Source organism: Macaca thibetana, chromosome 4 (genome assembly GCF_024542745.1).
Source record: "Macaca thibetana thibetana isolate TM-01 chromosome 4, ASM2454274v1, whole genome shotgun sequence".
Taxonomy (NCBI): domain Eukaryota; kingdom Metazoa; phylum Chordata; class Mammalia; order Primates; family Cercopithecidae; genus Macaca; species Macaca thibetana.
Window position 1 is genome coordinate 13,782,660 of NC_065581.1, and position 17,064 is coordinate 13,799,723.

Below are 17,064 nucleotides of genomic sequence, written 5' to 3' on the forward strand. Positions count from 1 at the left end.
GCAAACATGCCACACTAAGCTGAAACTGGGAGTGCCGCTTCCTGGCTTTAACATTAAGCTGACCTGAACCTTCAGATCATGGAAACTAATCAGAGTTTACCGAAACATAGAGTATGTGAAAAAAATAAATAAATTACTTTAAACTGAAAGGGCAAGTTGGGACCTTATAAAACACCTACATGTTTCAACTACTCCTTGGAGAAGGTGTTGCTTAAAAATACTTATCTGCATATTTGTGATATGTAAACAAAGACCAAAATTTCACTGATCTTTACTGAAGGATGCTGATGCTTACACCTTGGTGGCTGGCAGTGGCCACCCCAGCCGCTCTTCAGTGTCCCGAAGGCCACCCGCTTTGGGTCCTTGGCAAGAACCTCCTACGGAAGCTGCCGAATTAAGGTGGAGACAAGATGGGCAGCAGAACAACTGGTGAAGTTCTGCTGTGGAATGCCAGAGAGAAAGCTGTTTCTAGAAAATGCCTTTAAGACAATTTTCTTAAAGAAATCACGGCCGGGCGCGGTGGCTCAAGCCTGTAATCCCAGCACTTTGGGAGGCCGAGGCGGGCGGATCACTAGGTCAGGAGATCGAGACCATCCTGGCTAACAGGGTGAAACCCCGTCTCTACTAAAAAATACAAAAAGCTAGCCGGGCGACGTGGCGGGCGCCTGTAGTCCCAGCTACTCGGGAGGCTGAGGCAGGAGAATGGCGTAAACCCGGGAGGCGGAGCTTGCAGTGAGCTGAGATCCGGCCACTGCACTCCAGCCCGGGGACAGAGCGAGACTCCGTCTCAAAAAAAAAAAAAAAAAAGAAATCAGCCAGGCATGGTGGCTCATGCCTGTAATCCCAGCACTTTGGGAGGCCTGGAGGTGAGATCACCTGAGGTCAGGAGTTTGAGACCAGCCTGGCCAACATGGTGAAACCCCTGTCTTTACTAAAAATACCAAAAAATTAGTTGGTCGTGGTGGCGGGCACTTGTAATCCCAGCTACTCAGGGGGCAGAGGCGGGAGAACCACTTAAATGCAGGAGGCGGAGGTTGCAGTCAAGCCATTCTACTCCAGCCTGGGTGACAGAGCGAGACTCTGTTTCAAAAGAAAAGAAAAAGAAATCACGGCTCTGAGTGGTGGCTCCTGCCTATAATCCCAGCACTTTAGGAGGCGGAGGTGGGTGGATGACTTGAGGTCAGGAGTTCATGACCAGTCTGGCCAAAATGGTGAAACCCCGTCTCTACTAAAAATACAAAAATTAGCTGGGTGTGGTGGCAGGCGCCTGTAATCCCAGCTACTTGGGAGACTGAGGCAGGAGAATTGCTTGAACCTGGGAGGCAGAGGTTACAGTGAGCTGGGATCGCAACACCTTACTCCAGCCTGGGCAATAAGAGCAAAAAATTCCATCTCAAAAAAAAGAAAGAAAAAGCAATAAAAAACTCAAGGCAAAGAAAAGGTTTTCAGTTTGTTCCCCTAACATTGATGTGAAATGGGGATCTAGGGGAGATGTGGAAGGATGACTAAAATCTAACACATTGCCCACCATTTTTGAACTTGAAGGTTGAGTTTGGAAATCATTTACCGCCTTTGCCTACCTGATCTGCTGGTTGCCTTCGTGAAACTTTGCAGTTCCCCCTCAAGTCTAGTTTGACTCTAACTTTGGTACAAGATTTCTGGTTGGAGAAAATGAGATGTACCTGAAATTAATTTCCAGGCTACCATTCATTCACTCACTTTAGATGCAGGGTTTTGCTTTGTGGTCCAGGCTAGTCTCGAACTCCTGGCCTCAAGTGATCTCCTGCCTTGGCCTCCCAAAGAGCTGGGATTACAGATGTGATCACCGATGTGAGCCACCTGTGTTTCATTTACCCTCTTTTCCCAGGTGTTCCTTTCCTCTCCTCCTGAGCAGGTATTCATTACACTGAAGATCAACCCGCACAGGCTGACCCAAGAAGAGCTCAATTTTTTGGAAGTGGGGAATTTGCTCAACAGGCCCTCAGGGAAGGTTAAGTATGCATCCCTCTGAGGACCCTTCTGCTTCCTGTGACCCCAGCTGCTTGCTTTAGATACTTCCTTCCCAAGCTTTTTTGGGGTGGAGCTCGCTACTCATTAAACTGTAAGGGGATGTACTCGGTGTTTCCTGCAGACACACAGACTCTCTGTGCTTGAAGAAGTAGGTCTGGGAGGATTATGGCCTCCAGAGAAAAAGCGAAGGTAAGAGGTGCAGAGGGGAGATCTCACAATGGCATTTTTTTGGTCCTTCCTGACCCAACATAAGCCAAAAAAGGATATTCTTGGCCAGGCGCGGTGGCTCACGCCTGTAATTCCAGCACTTTGGGAGGCCGAGACGGGCAGATCACGAGGTCAGGAGATCAAGACCATCCTGGCTAACACAGTGAAACCCTGTCTCTACTAAAAATACAAAAAAATAGCCAGGCGAGGTAGCATGTGCCTGTAGTCCCAGCTACTTGGGAGGCTGAGGCAGGAGAATGGCGTGAACCCAGGAAGTGGAGCTTACAGTGAGCCGAGATCGCGCCACTGTACTCCAGCCTGGGCAACAGAGCGAGACTCTTTCTCAAAAAAAAAAAAAAAGACATTCCTTTTTGTTTTGCTCAAGCTAGCCTGATTAGGATATCCATGAATCCTTATAGCTATTTTTATTTTATTTTGAGACAGGGTCTGGCTCTGTCACCCAGGCTGGAGTGCACAACCACAGCTCACTGCAGCCTCTACCATCTGGGCTCAAGCCATCCTCCCACCTCAGCCTCCTGAGTAGCTGGGACTACAGGTGGGTGCCACCACATCCAGCTAATTTTTCTATTTTCTGTAGAGACAGGGTTTCACCAGGTTGGCCAGGCTGGTCTTGAACTCCAGGGCTCAAGTGACCCACCCGCCTTGGCCTCCCATACTACTGGGATTACAGACAAGGCTAACCGTGCCCGGCCAGGTATTTTTAAAAATTGTGTATTTCTCAGCCAGATGCGGTGGCTCATGCCTGTAGTAGCAGCACTTGGGAGGCTGAGGCAGGAGGATGGCTTCAGCTTAGAAGTTTGAGACCAGCCTGGGCAACACAGTGAGACACCATCTCTACAAAGAATAGAAGAAAATTAGCTGGGTGTGGTGGCGCATGCCCATGGTCCCAGCTGCTCGGGTCCCAGGCTGAGGTGGGAGGATTGCTTGAGCCTGGGAGGTTGAGGCTGCCATGAGCAGTGACTGCACCACTGCACTCCACCCAGCCTAGGCAATGGAGTAGTATCTCATCTCAAAAAAAAAAAGAAAAAATTGTCTATTTCTAAAAAGCTGTGTTTAAACCTCATCATTTCCCCTCAAACAAATAGCTTGTATAAAACTACTCATAACATGAACATGCTAAAGAAATTATTTTGAATGATGAAAATTTATTTTGTACATTATATTAAAATTTATTTTCTATGTATACCCAAATTTTCAAGTATTAGATTTACTTACAAATTCATCAGTGTTATCATTATACAATTGGCTGGAATTAACAGTTGCAATACACTTATTCTAGCTTTTCATATTCAATTTGAATGATCAGGAAAGTGTATGAGTCACACAGAATTAAATATTTTAGATAGTAAGAATCTTACACTTTATTAGATAATAAAACATAATTGAATATCTGCTTAAGTAACAAAACAGTTAAGAAACTGGGTTATAAGCGAAGGAATGTAAGTGTAAAATGTGTAGAAAGATAAATATTTTCCAAATAAAATTCTAATAAAAGGCTAAACATTCTCAAATATTTTACATACATGAAGAATAAATTATTTCAGGTTAACATGTTTTTGCCTTAGTGCCAAAAAAGCCACAACCAATTTGATGAACTTAAAGTTTTCTAGACATGAATTCTATTATAACATCTCTGTATTTGTTTAGAATTTTGCAAAATTCTTAGAAGATCACATGTTAGGGTGGGGGAAGATAATTGCTTGCCAATACTGACATGGTTAATTAACAGACAGGCCTGAAAGGAGGAGGCTAGAAGAGAAGAGGGAAGATTATGTCACTAAGCATAGCTACAAAGGGAAAAGCCACATGGAAGCGGAGACAAAGGCTATCCCGGCACACAGAGGCATGTTTGCTGTGGCTCAGGCTTTCTGTTTTTCAAGTGTTCAGAGACGAATTCCAGCAAGACTTCTGGTTTGAGTCAAGCCTTTCAACTGAGCTGCTTGGCATACTTAACGGAAAAAGCGAGTACATTCAGATTTAGTTTTGCTAGCTATTAAGCTAGAAAACTGGATGACAGTAAAACCAATACAGAAACAAAAAGTTGTGTTTGCAGTAAAGAACCGTACACACCAGCAGGTTTTGCTTATTAATGCAGCAGGAGAGCATGGAAATTGGAGTTCAGACTCTTTAGAAAAGACAAAAGGCAGGGGAGGGGAGAGAAGAAGAGGAGGAATGCAGAGGAGCCCTCTAAGAATGACGAGTGATTCCTGCAGGAGAGGGAAATACATTCTGTCCACATGAGGTGCCGCTTCAGGCATTGGACGTCGTTCCCTCTACCTGCACCTAGAAGGATATGTGTTCCGGATCTCGCTATGATTAGTTCCCGCTGTGCTAGACATAGGTTGCTAGCTAGAAGTTTTGCCAGCCATCTTCCCTCTTCCTGGTGCTAATGCCTAATTTCCTAAAGTAATTCCTGAATCCTTATAAGCCAGGGTAACTCAGGAGGTTCTATTTACTTATTTATTTCTTTATTTTGAGACAGAGTCTGACTCTGTCGCCCAGGCAGATCTCATCTGCGTGCGAGTCTCATTGCAGTGGGCGTTGCAGTGGTGCAATCTCGGCTCACTGCAACCTCTGCCTCCTGGGTTCATGCGATTCTCCTGCCTCAGCCTCCCAAGAAGCTGGGATTACAGGTGTGTGCCACCACGCCTGGCTAATTTTTGTATTTTTAGAAGAGAGAGAGTTTCATCATGTTGGCCAGGCTGGTCTCCGACTCCTGTCCTCAGGTGATCTGCCTCCCTTGGCCTCGCAAAGTGCTGGGATTATAAGCATGAGCCACCGCGCCCAGGCTCAGGAAGTTTTAATATTACGTCTAGTCGGCTCACAGATGCTTGGGCCAGAAGTGGGAAGGGTACCCTTGTATTTTGGGCTCAAATGGTTTTCAAATAGAATACATTTGACCAAATAAAGCGAAAACAGTCCTGAACCCTCCGCACTCCAGATATGCATGCAATCCACACCATCAAAAGAAGAGTTCGCTGTTCCCAAGGCCAAAAAGCGGCTACGCTGTACTGCAGAGAACTCTACAGGAAAATCGAACACCCAAATTAGGTGCCAGAATGATGCAGCCCGCTATCATGAGGAAGAATGACACGTGAGAAAACTTTTAGCAGATGCAAAGATGTCACCCCACCATATGTTATTTTAAAAATGTTTTATCAGGAGACAAGGACACTTCAGTTTTTAACCTACACAAGGTTAGGTAATGTTTACCTTGATACATAATTGCATATGGCCCTTTATGCCACTCACCTAGGCCTTTGATAATGGGGGCAATTGCTAAGTGTGCTGTCTCTTCTGGGGACTTTTCTCTGAAAGGGGGACAATATATTGATAACGTATTTTATTGATCAGTTAAGAATTTTTGATCTACTTGGAAAAGACTAAATTATAATATTTCACTTTGAAACTGCTATTGCTCTTGCAAAAGTACTTGATTTTCATATCATATGGAGCTCAGAATCTTGGGACTACACAAACATTCTCTAAAAGGGCAATGATTTATATTTTCCAAAGTTTAGACATGATATCCAAAGGACAAAAGGTAACTACTTTTTTACCAATGTGACTGGAACAGTGACAACGAGTACTGTATTCACCAAACTGATCAAAAAATCTGCCTGTGGCTCCTCCACTGTACCTGTGTGCATATGTGTGTATGCAGAGAAAGGCAGAAAAGGTTCTATCAATGTCATTGTCTCCAAAATGCTTATTCTTGCCCATGTGCCAGTAATTTGAATAAGATGAGAATGGGCCAGGGGCAGTGGCTCATGCCTGTGATCCTAGCACTTTGGGAGGCCAAGGCGGGCGAATCACGAGGTCAGGAGTTAGAGACCAGCCTGGCCAACATGGTGAAACCACGTCTCTACTAAAAATACAAAAATTAGCCAGGCATGGTGGTGGGCACCTGTAATCCCAGCTACTCAGGAGGCTGAGGCAGGAGAATCGCTTGAACCCGGGAAGCGGAGGTTGCAGTGAGCAGAGATCACACCGATGCACTCCAGCCCTGCGACAGTGCGAGACTCCGTCTCCAAAAAAAAGAAAAAGAAGAGAATGTGCTTTTCCAGAATAACCCCAGTTGTATCTAGAATTTGTTTTCAATATAAAGGTAAGGTAGGTATGAGAATGTTTTTAACACCATAATTAGTCAATCTAGATTAGGATGCTGTGTGGCATGACCATTCTCAAATTTTGAAAGCCTGAGCTGGTTGTGGGCAAGGGGATATTCATTAATGACATAAATTTCATTTATGAAATATGTATCCATCATCTAGGTATCTTACACATGGAGAGCTGAGTGCATCCCTTGTATAAAAAGTAAATGAAGACCAGAAGGAAGCAGACTTTGTCCTGCAAACTGAAGCAGAGTTCCGTGCTAAAAATCAGCAGGTGTTCTAGGGAGGTAATAACACCAGTGCAGTATTATTACAGTTCGCAGACCATGAAGGAAAGAGGTGGAGAAGTGGGAGGGAGGAGGGAAAATCTTGCATTATAAGAGGTAAAAGAGTCCCCATTACAATTGCAATGCTTCATTAGACAGCTGATTTTTCTGGCTGGAAGGCACATTAAAAATAACCCTAACAATAACTTACCAAGACAATGGAAATCAAAAGAAAAGAAGGTAGAGGTACAGCTGTCTTATTAACATAACAACCACCTACAGCTGAAACAATACTCTGGTACAGGGACTACCTCATGTTAGAGACTGGGTATTTAGATAAAGAGGATCTGGTGCTCTTGGTTTAGCTTCAGTGATTTTCCAGCACTTATTAAAGCCACTGTACCCTGAACATGGAGACCCTCAAATCCTCTATATGCCAAAGATTTAAGTTGTAGAGAATTACACCAATGTTTGCTGTTGGTGTGAACCACAGGCAAGACCAAGCTCCCTGGTCTGGCTGAGTGGAGTCTTCCATGCACTGTGCGCCGCTCAGTTAGAAAGTCAACTAAGCGGAAAGGAGATGAGGAATGGCTATGGAATACCTGACTACTTTATCTTGGTTAAGTGTCCATAATTCACTGTAGCCTCCACCTCCCGGGCTCAAGTGATTCTCCTGCCTTAGCCTCCCAAGTAGCTGGGATTACAGGGGCGTGCCACCACACCCAGCTAATTTTTGTATTTTTAGTAGAGACGGGTTTCACCATGTTGGCCAGGCTGGTCTTGAACTCCCAGGTGATCCACTCACCTCGGCCTCCCAAAGTGCTGGGATTACAGGCGTAAGCCATCGTGCCTGGCCAACAATCTGGTATTCTTAAGGCAAAACAGTAGAAATCTCTTTAAATAGACACTTTATTAGATCCACAGGCGATAAAATCCCAGAGCTACTGTTAGGCATGTAAATATAGACCCTGTAAGAAAAAAACAATTGAGAGTACTATTAGTTCTATTAAGTTACTTGAGGGAACATCTTTTTTTTTAAGAAAACACATACTTATTCACTTATTTACCAAGAAAACCTAGAAACTTAGATTGCTCACTGATGTGCCATATTCCGTGAAACACCTGCCTACTGAAAAACAAATCCCATACCCCTTATTTTATTTTCTTGTTTTAGAGACACGGTCTCATCTGGCACCCAAGTGGAGTGTACCATGAAATGGTGTGATTACAGCTCACTGCGCCTCAAACTCCTAGGCTCAAGCGATCCTCCTGCCTCAGCCTCCCAAGAAGCTGAAGCTACAGGCGGATGACACCATGCCTGGCTAAATTGTTTTGTAGAGACTAGGTCTCACTGTGTTGCCTAGGCTAAGAAAATTTTTCAATAAACGTTTCGAATCACAAAAATTCTGTGGTCACAAGGTCTACGTATATGCACTATATAGACAGGGACACACAATTTAATATAAAGAACAACACTTCACTGTTAAATACTGCTGTGACCTTAAAATATTTCATTAATTCAAGATGCTAAATCTGACTTGAAATAATGGTTAATTTGGGTGCAGGGGTGGTACATGAATGTTCATTCTCTCTTTTGGATCAAAAATCTCGAAAGTAAAGTAACTCCTTAAAAGGAGTGTCGCCAATTGAAGCAGAAAGATTACAACTGAAACACCTTCCATTTTATCCATAAAATATTTCCTGTCTTGAATCTCATTAAAATCCCTAATAACTATACTTCGATTACAGTATCTTATCAAATTTCCAATTCTATCAATTATAAAGTACACAATTACTTTATTTACTACTAAGAAAGAAAAAGTGCCAATTAAAGTACGATACTTCAACTACTGGAAACTGTAAGATGGTTTCCAATTTCAGAGATGTTAAAATATTTCAGAAAGTGTTGGAATCAATGAAACGCAGTATCTGTCAATGACTTATTTTATAAATTTATTTTCTTTTCCGGTTGATTTAAATAGATATAAAATAGCTTACCTGCTAAATATTTAATATTATCAAGCTTGTGTGACTCAAGCATGGTTTTGAGGCCAGCAACCTCAGTTTCGATCTTCCTATCTGTCTGGGTAAGGGCCCGATCTTGCTGGGCATGCTTTTAAAATGAAGAGAGTCACAGCGTTAGACCACAGCATGTCCCTCTGTTCACCATCCTATAGCTCATTCCCAATGGGGCGTAGTCACAGGGAAACCTGGATAAGACTACGGAGGCCTGGGCTTTAGTCTCAGTGTGAAGATCCTAATGCTATGCTGCATTCGTCAGGACCCTTAACCTCTCTAGGCCTTAGTTTCCTTCTATTTGAAAAAATGAAAACAGAACAAAATGAAACAACCAAACCAGTGGCCCTGCCTTTACCTGGACTGTTTAGAAAATCAAATGCGATAATCTATGTGAAAAAGCATTTGTAAGCTCTAGGTTGCTATATAAATGATGTGGCATTATGAGGCCAGTCTGTTCTCAAAGGCAACAGCTACGGCTCATCCTTCTAAATCCTCCTTAGTCAAAGATATACAGTAAACTCAAAAATGTTTTCAAGAAATGGAGTCTTAGATAATGTAAAAGCGGCAGTGCTCGTCTTGAGCTATTTCTAGTCATATTTTTAAAAAACTTTCTTCTTCCATGTTCAAATATGTTTCATTGCTATGAGGCTTGGCTACCCAGGGCCAATTTGTGTCCTTCCCCAAATACAATACAGTTAAACTGGATACATAATCAACCCTCAAAGGCAGTGGGTTTGGCCGACCTTATAGGGGGTTGTATAACTGCATTAATGCATAAAAACCGTGGGAATACTTCACTAAAATTTCTAGAGCAACGGAATCTACCAATTCAGGCAGAGAAAGAAAGAAATAAATGCCTGGATGAGTAGAAAATTATTCCAGAGAAATATCCCAGGATTCTGGAATTCTCTCATGAAAGCCTCTTGGGTGTTTCAGAGGCCCCAGGTTCCGTACAGTATGGAAAAGGAGTAATGTATGCTATAAATTAAAAATAGAATAAGACTTCTCCATTCCTCACTATTCTTCAATTAGTGAGATTTAAACTTTCTTAGTAAAACTTTCGTTCAGAAAAACAAACTTTCAAGCAGGGTGTGGTGGTGCGCACCTGTGGTCCCAGCTACTCTAGAGGCTGAGGTGAAGGAGGGTGCAGTGGAGCTGAGACTGCACCACTGCACTCCAGCCTGGGTGACAGAGCGAGACCCCATCTCATAAAAAAAAAGAAGAAAAGGAAACTTTCATTAAGAAAGTTAAATCTTTCATAGGATAACTATCTTCCATTAAGATAACCAAATATTTTGTGAAGTGCAAAAAAAATCCTGTGGCATTCCACTTCTGCATATATACCCAAAAGAACTGAAAGCAGGGGTCCCAACAGACATCTGTGCACCCATGCCCACTGCAGCACTATTCACAAAAGTCAACAGGTGGAAGCAACACAAGTGACCTTGACAGATGAATAAAGAAAATGTGGTATATACATATAATGGAATACTAATCAGCATTAAAAAGGAAGAAAGTCCTGTCATTGCAACAACATGGATGAACCTTCAGGACATAGCGTTAAGTGAAATAAGCCAGCCACAAAAAGACAAACACTATGGTTCTATTTATATAAGGTATGTAGAATAGTCAAATCCATAGACAGTAGAAAGGAGGTTGCCAGGGGTTGGAAAAGGGAATGTATAAAGGGTGCAGAGTTTCAGTTTTGCAAAATAAACAGTTCTGTGATAGACAGTGGTGATGGTTGCCCCAAAATGTGAATGTACTTAATACCACTGAACTGTACACTTGAAAATGGTTAAGATCATAATTTTTATGTTATGTGTATTTTAGCACAATGTAAAAAATTCCCATGACAGTAAACCTGCATATAAGTTCCTATTATCATTACAAACAACCATGCATGGGATGAAGCAAAGATGAATACAATGATAAAGAAAAATCAAAGTCTCATTGCTTACCAATGCCACTATTTCTGTTCGCAATTCCAGCAGCTTCTTTTCATTCAATGAATACTGAAATAAACACGTAACATGGGTCAGATTCTGATCTACTCCTCTCTCTTCTCCTTCTCTGGTGCCTTAAATATTCTGGTCTCAGTAACTCCTAGAATATGTAACACCAGAAAGTGAACTCTGGGATGAAGTAGCCTACCTGCCTCTTTATAGCTGTTATTTGAAGTTTCTTTTTTTTTTTTTTTTCATAGAGATGGGGTTTTGCCATATTGCCCAGGCTGGTCTCAAACTTCCAAGCTTGAGTAATCTGCCCACCTTGGCCTCCCAAGGTGCTGGGATTATAGGCATGATCTACCATGCTGGCTAAAGTTTCTTATGTATACTTACTCATTCCTCCAATATCTGGATTTCCTTAGTCATCTATCACTTCTCCCTGCATCTTTCCTGTGACGGCTTTCGGTCCCTCCCACTGTTGCAGCAGCACTCTCTGGGGACCAATTTCCACGGATGCTGAGTCATATGGTTTTTGGTTTTAAGAGGGTTGAAAATGGAGACTCAACTCAATTTAGGAGCTATCCCATCATAACTAGTAGCAAAACAAGTCACTACTTGAGTCTCAACAAAAGACAGGAAAAGTATGAAGTTGGGGAAAAAACAGCGGCAAGGATTATTATTCTATGACAAAGACATTGTGCTGTGATTATAAAACACAATGTAAATAACATAAATACACTAACTCACCACATGTTGGGTTTTTTTTTGTTTGTGTTTTTGTTTTGAGATGGAGTCTCACTCTATTGCCCAGGCTGGGGTGCAGCGGCTTGATCTCGGCTCCCTGCAACCTCTGCCTCCCAGGTTCAAGCAATTCTGCCTTAGCCTCCTGCACATGTTGGTTTTAATAACAATAAAAAAACCCACTTGGGCACAGTCATAATTCAGTGTTACTAAAGGAACTAATTCTACCCAGAGTTAAAGTATCTCACCTTTGGTTATTAATGTCAGTGAAAAGATTTACTGCAGTTTTGGAGACAATAAGATTGAAATCAGACTTACCTCCTTAGGAGTGGGCAACAGGATTTAATTGAGCAAATGACAATGAGTAATTTAAATGAAGACTTTTAAGACCTACATTAACCTTGTTATACAGAGAAACAGTTAATGCTTTGAAATATATAGAAACTTTCTAGCTGTAAAATGTTCTCCTGGGACTACTGGGAACTTAGAAGTAAAAAAAAGATAAGAGAGAGAGAGAGAAAAACAAAACCAAACACAAAACCCCCAAACCCTAAGGCGAGGAGTAGGTTATAAAACCAAGAACAAGGCTCTTTAAACCTCAGGGTTTCAGACCAGGAGAGCCCTATGCATCAGATCACCACTAGAGGGCGGCGTGGAACAAGATTTTGTGCATCACTAAACCTGTCTTCATTAACTCAACATCGACTCACACAAAAGCAAAGCCTAAATCTTGATGCTGCCATGGTTTTAAAAATAACATCTACGTAGCTATATATCCCCATGCGCAAAAACTTTATATGCCATACTGCTTTTGGAACTGGCTGTAAATATCATAGTTAATTTTCAATTTAATATTTAACATTATAACTTTACCAAAAGAATGAGAGCCAAAAAACTCATCTTCACCAATGCATGTAACAAACACACTAGCTTTATAATTTACTACTACTTTGTGCTTCAGAGTAATCTAAGTTTTTGATTACCAAGAACAACCTCCCAGTTAGGGTACTAAATCACATAAATTCACTGGCTTGATGGGAGCTAAGCTATGAGGATGCAAAGGCAAAAGGATGATACAGCGGACTTTGAGGACTGGGGGGAAAGGGTGGGAGGTGGGTGAGGGGCAAAAGACTACACACTGGGTACAGTGTACAATGCTAGGGTGATGGGGCCACCAATATCTCAGAAACCACCTATAAATAACTTCTTCATGTAACCAAACACCACCTATTCCCCCAAAACCTATTGAAATTAAAATAATAATGAAACACTAAAAAAAGACTGTAAGAACAATTCATAGTCACAGTTACTGTTCAAATATACCACGAAGACACTTTTGTGTCATGTAGAAAAAGTTACTGTCATGATGGATAGGATTTAATTGAAACTCTCTGCATTGGTTGCTTCCTGGAGATTAAGGTCAATATCGTCATTCCAGATAAAATAATTATATGTAAATTATATTTATCAGCATAGTTAACTAGTAAATTCAAGTAAAATAAAATCAGGTTAAGTATTTTGAGTGCTGTATTATCAAATCTGCAAAATATTGTAAGCTTTACTTTTCTTATAAGAACACTGAATGGATCCACTCTATATATCCAATAATTTAAAAATATGAGTATTTGAAAAATGAAATTTTTTTTTTTTTTTTTTTGAGACAGGGTCTTGCTCTGTCACCCAGGCTGGAGTGCGGTGGTGTGATCTCGGCTCACTGCAATCTCTGCCTCCCGGGTTCGAATGATTCTTCTGCCTCAGTCTCCCGAGTAGCTGAGACTACAGGCAACTGCCATCAAGCCGGGCTAATTTTTGTATTTTTGGTAAAGACAGGGTTTCACCACGTTGGCCAGGCTGGCCTCGAACTCCTGACCTCAGGTGATCCACCCACCTCGGCCGCCCAAAGTGCTGGGATTACAGGTGTGAGCCACCATGCCCGGCAGAAATTTTTTCATTTTGGTTTAAAGACGAAAACTATAATTGTGAAAAAATTTTCTGGAAAATTTTTGTTTGCTGGATGATGTCACTAACTTAAAATGAGCAAAATCTAAATGTTACATGATTGAAAAATGTACATATGTATCAGCCTAGTTATGTTATTAAAATGACTCCACATAAAATTTTTAAAAAATTCACTGGCTTTCATCTACATTCATGCCCTGTATTTCCTGATGTCCTTGATGTCGTTTTTCTCAGGTTGGTTAGCTACATGCAGTCATTTTCCTACATCAAGTGAATTTGGTTTTTCTTGAGTACACAACCCATAAAGACAAAGATAATCAAAAGAGTTTCTCCTCTTCTGGACACCAGTGACATGCTATAGCCATAACTATTTTAGTAATACTAGGTGATTTAATCTTTATGGGTGGAGACGTTGTTGTAAGACTAGAAAGACAGGTAACACAGCCTTAATAATTGTTTTGTATAATGAAGCTCGGATTAACTCTTGAAATCCAGTGGCAGTTCCAAAATACAAGTAGGTTACTTTTTTGAGTTGCAGTATTAGCTTCATTTATTATTACAGCACATTTTAATTAAAAGCAAATTGTCAAAAATGTGAAGACAACAAATAGCTGTGAGTACTCAGTTTCTGCATGTGTATTCAGTTTTGTGTTGGTGCAAGATGCTCTCTGTCCTGTTTCTCATTATGCGGAGAATAAAAAAGGCACCCGACGTTACCAAATTCAAATAAAGTCCGAGCAAAAAGACAGCTGAAGATTCAGACAGGGTTAAACATCACTAGAGGCAACCTGACACATATCTTTATTAAAACACCCTTAGGCCGGGCGCGGTGGCTCACTCCAGTAATCCCAGCACTTTGGGAGGACAAGGTGGGCAGATCACTTGAGGTTAGGAGTTTGAGACCAGCCTGGCCAACATGGTGAAACCCTGTCTCTACTAAAAATATAAGAACTAGCTGGGCGGGGTGGTGGCGCCTGTAATCCCAGCTACTCGGGAGGCCGAGGCAGGAGAACTGCTTGAACCCAGGAGACAGAGGCTGCAGTGGGCCGACATGGTGCCACTGCACTCCAGCCTCGGCAACAGAGTAAGACTCCGTCTCAAAAACACCAAAAACAAAACAAAACAAAACAAAATACCCTCATGAACTTCTCACTGCATTTAAAATACAATATAGAATTTTATTTTTTTTGAGACTGAGTTTTGCTCTTGTTGCCCAGGCTAGAGAGCAGTGGCATGATCTCAGCTCACTGCAACCTCTGCTTCCTAGGTTCAAGAGATTCTCCTGCCTCAGCCTCCTGAGTAGATGGGATTACAGGTGCCCGCTACCATGCCCGGCTAATTTTTTGTATTTTTAGTAGAGACAGGGTTTCACCATGTTGGGCAGGCAGGCTGGTCTCGAACTCCTGACCTCAGGTAATCTGCCCATCTTGGCCTCCCAAAGTGCTGGGATTACAGGCGTGAGCCACCGTACCCAGCCAGAAATGTTTTAATCTTGAATTCCAGTGTATAATTTAATATTACTTAATATTAATAATTTACTATTATTCAAGCCTGAGATAATCAACTTAACTTTTCCAAGATCAAGACCTATGAAGATTTAAGTCAGTATTAAATAGATTAAGATTGCATTTAATTTCTTTATGAATGTCTATGTAACACATATGTATAATTTCTGAAACAAAGATTCAAATTGACTAATTTGACTAGGATTTTAATTTTAATGTTACTTTTGAAAGCATCAAATTTAAGTCTAAATCCAAAATGAATATAATGGAGAAAATACAGCCTAACACTGATAAACAGATATTTAACAGTACCTATGACATGTATATAAATTTAGGCTTAACCAAGCATTCCACTCCAAAAATAAATTAATTCATAATGTATTTTTAGTAAAGGAACGTACCAATTCTTTTACTCTGCTCTTTTCTAGGTTGAAGTCTAATTTGGTATCTGTTCGGACTTTGATCATTTCATCCTAAAAGGAAGGCAAACAACAAAGAAGGACAAATCCAAAGTAAGAAACCCGAACTCTCTGAGGACGTGACGGCGGGACCACTGCCCCCACTGTCCCTATCCTAGGGGAGGCAGCCCAGGGAAGGACAGAGCCAGGGGCTTCCAGAGAAATGGACCTAGGTCTCCTGGCATCAGGGAACTCTGGCCAAGCCACATCTGAAGCCCATCCCAGGACTTCCCAGTTAGACACAAATAACCCCCTTCTATACTTATGCCAGTCTAGAGTGGGTTGTTGATGTCTTTTTTTTTTTTTTTGAGATGGAGTCTTGCTCTGTCATCCAGGCTGGAGTGCAATGGCGTGATCTCCACTCACTCCAACTTCTGCCTCCTGGGTTCAAGCAATTCTCCTGCATCAGCCTCCCAAGTAGCTGGGATTACAGGCACATGCCACCACGCCCTGCTAATTTTTATATTTTTAGTAGAGATGGGGTTTCACCATGTTGGTCAGGCTGGTGTCGAACTCCTGACCTTGTGGTCCACCCACCTAGGCCTCCGAAAGTGCTGGATTACTGGCGTGAGCCTTCGCGCCCAGCCTGTTGCTGCTTTTAACCTCAAGACTCCTCATACGATCTCTGAATGGAACTTATGAATAAAGCTGATCTTAAACAACTTTGGAAAGCAAAGATGGACTCAAAGCAGCCAAATATTAAAATCTGGTTTACACAGAGCCTTTTCTCTGATACACATCAAAATCTTTTTTTTCTTTAACATCTATGTTTTTGCTATTTAAAAAAACATCAAATAGCTGGCACAGTAAGCATTTAAAAATCATGTGTGTTTCTCTAAAGACAGTCTAAGAGAATTTAAGGGTTCCTTCCATGCAGCTACTTTAGAAAAACTTTGACTTAAAAATGACTTAATTCCTCCTAGAACACAATTTTTTTTTCTTTTCTTTTCTTTTTTTTTGAGACAGAGTTTTGTTCTTGTTGCCAAGGCTGGAGTGCAATGGCGCAATCTCGGCTCACTGCAACCTCCACTTCCCGGGTTCAAGTGATTCTCCTGCCTCAGTCTCCCAAGTAGCTGGGATTACAGGCGCCTGCCACCATGCCCAGCTAATTTTTGTATTTTTAGTAGAGACAGGGTTTCCCTATGTTGGCCAAGACCTCAGGTGATCCACCTGCCTCAGAACCCCAAAGTGCTGGGATTACAGGCATTAGCCGCCGTGCCCAGCCACAATTTTCTTAATGAATATGGTTACACACAACAATAATTCATTCATTGGCTGTATTCTTAGCTAAATCTTCCAATGTGTACTTTTGAGGCATATTACACAAACATTTCACATAGAATTAAATTTCAAAAATATCCATTTCTAATATTATACTTATTAATAAGTTTATATAATTACAAACAAGCCAACAAACAGGAAAGTGAATCTTACCATTACTTGTTGTTTTAACTGATGTAGTTCGAGTTTTATTTTCTAAAAACACATTAAAAAAATAAGTCTTTAGAAAGAACAACATAAAATGCAGTAATCAACAAATATTACACTATGTATTTATGCACAAGTTCTTCAAGTTTTTCCTCCATTCAGAACACCGTATTGATTGCAGAATGGCATTACAACACATGTATCCTGAAAAAAGTTTGAATTCATATTGAAGGCTACGTAAAGTTAACTCAGTTGTGTTTGGCACACACATTTGCCTTCAGTGACCCTGCTTTATTTAGTATCTCCTTCAGTTTATCTTTTAACCAATTTGACCCTCAATTAACTGATTTCAAGGACAACCTAGAGAATCTGAAACTTTACCACTT

The 17,064-nt window shown here is 41.3% G+C and overlaps 1 protein-coding gene across 3 annotated transcripts in view; it reads right to left on the reverse strand.

Annotated features, from left to right (window-relative positions):
- The window catches only part of MCUR1 (mitochondrial calcium uniporter regulator 1), a 43,167-nt gene that overhangs the window by 12,435 nt on the left and 13,668 nt on the right, over window positions 1-17,064 (reverse strand). Inside the window, exons 5-9 of one of the 3 annotated variants that reach the window (XM_050789323.1) lie at window positions 16,685-16,726; window positions 15,194-15,265; window positions 10,600-10,653; window positions 8,618-8,732; window positions 7,514-7,587 (exon numbers count right to left, since the gene is read on the reverse strand). In XM_050789323.1, the coding sequence (XP_050645280.1) occupies window positions 7,532-7,587; window positions 8,618-8,732; window positions 10,600-10,653; window positions 15,194-15,265; window positions 16,685-16,726 (339 nt within the window). In that variant the 3' untranslated portion in view covers window positions 7,514-7,531. Of the gene's footprint in view, window positions 1-7,513; window positions 7,588-8,617; window positions 8,733-10,599; window positions 10,654-15,193; window positions 15,266-16,684; window positions 16,727-17,064 lie in introns of those variants that run through there. The other 2 variants (XM_050789322.1, XM_050789324.1) reach the window with 2 other exon arrangements.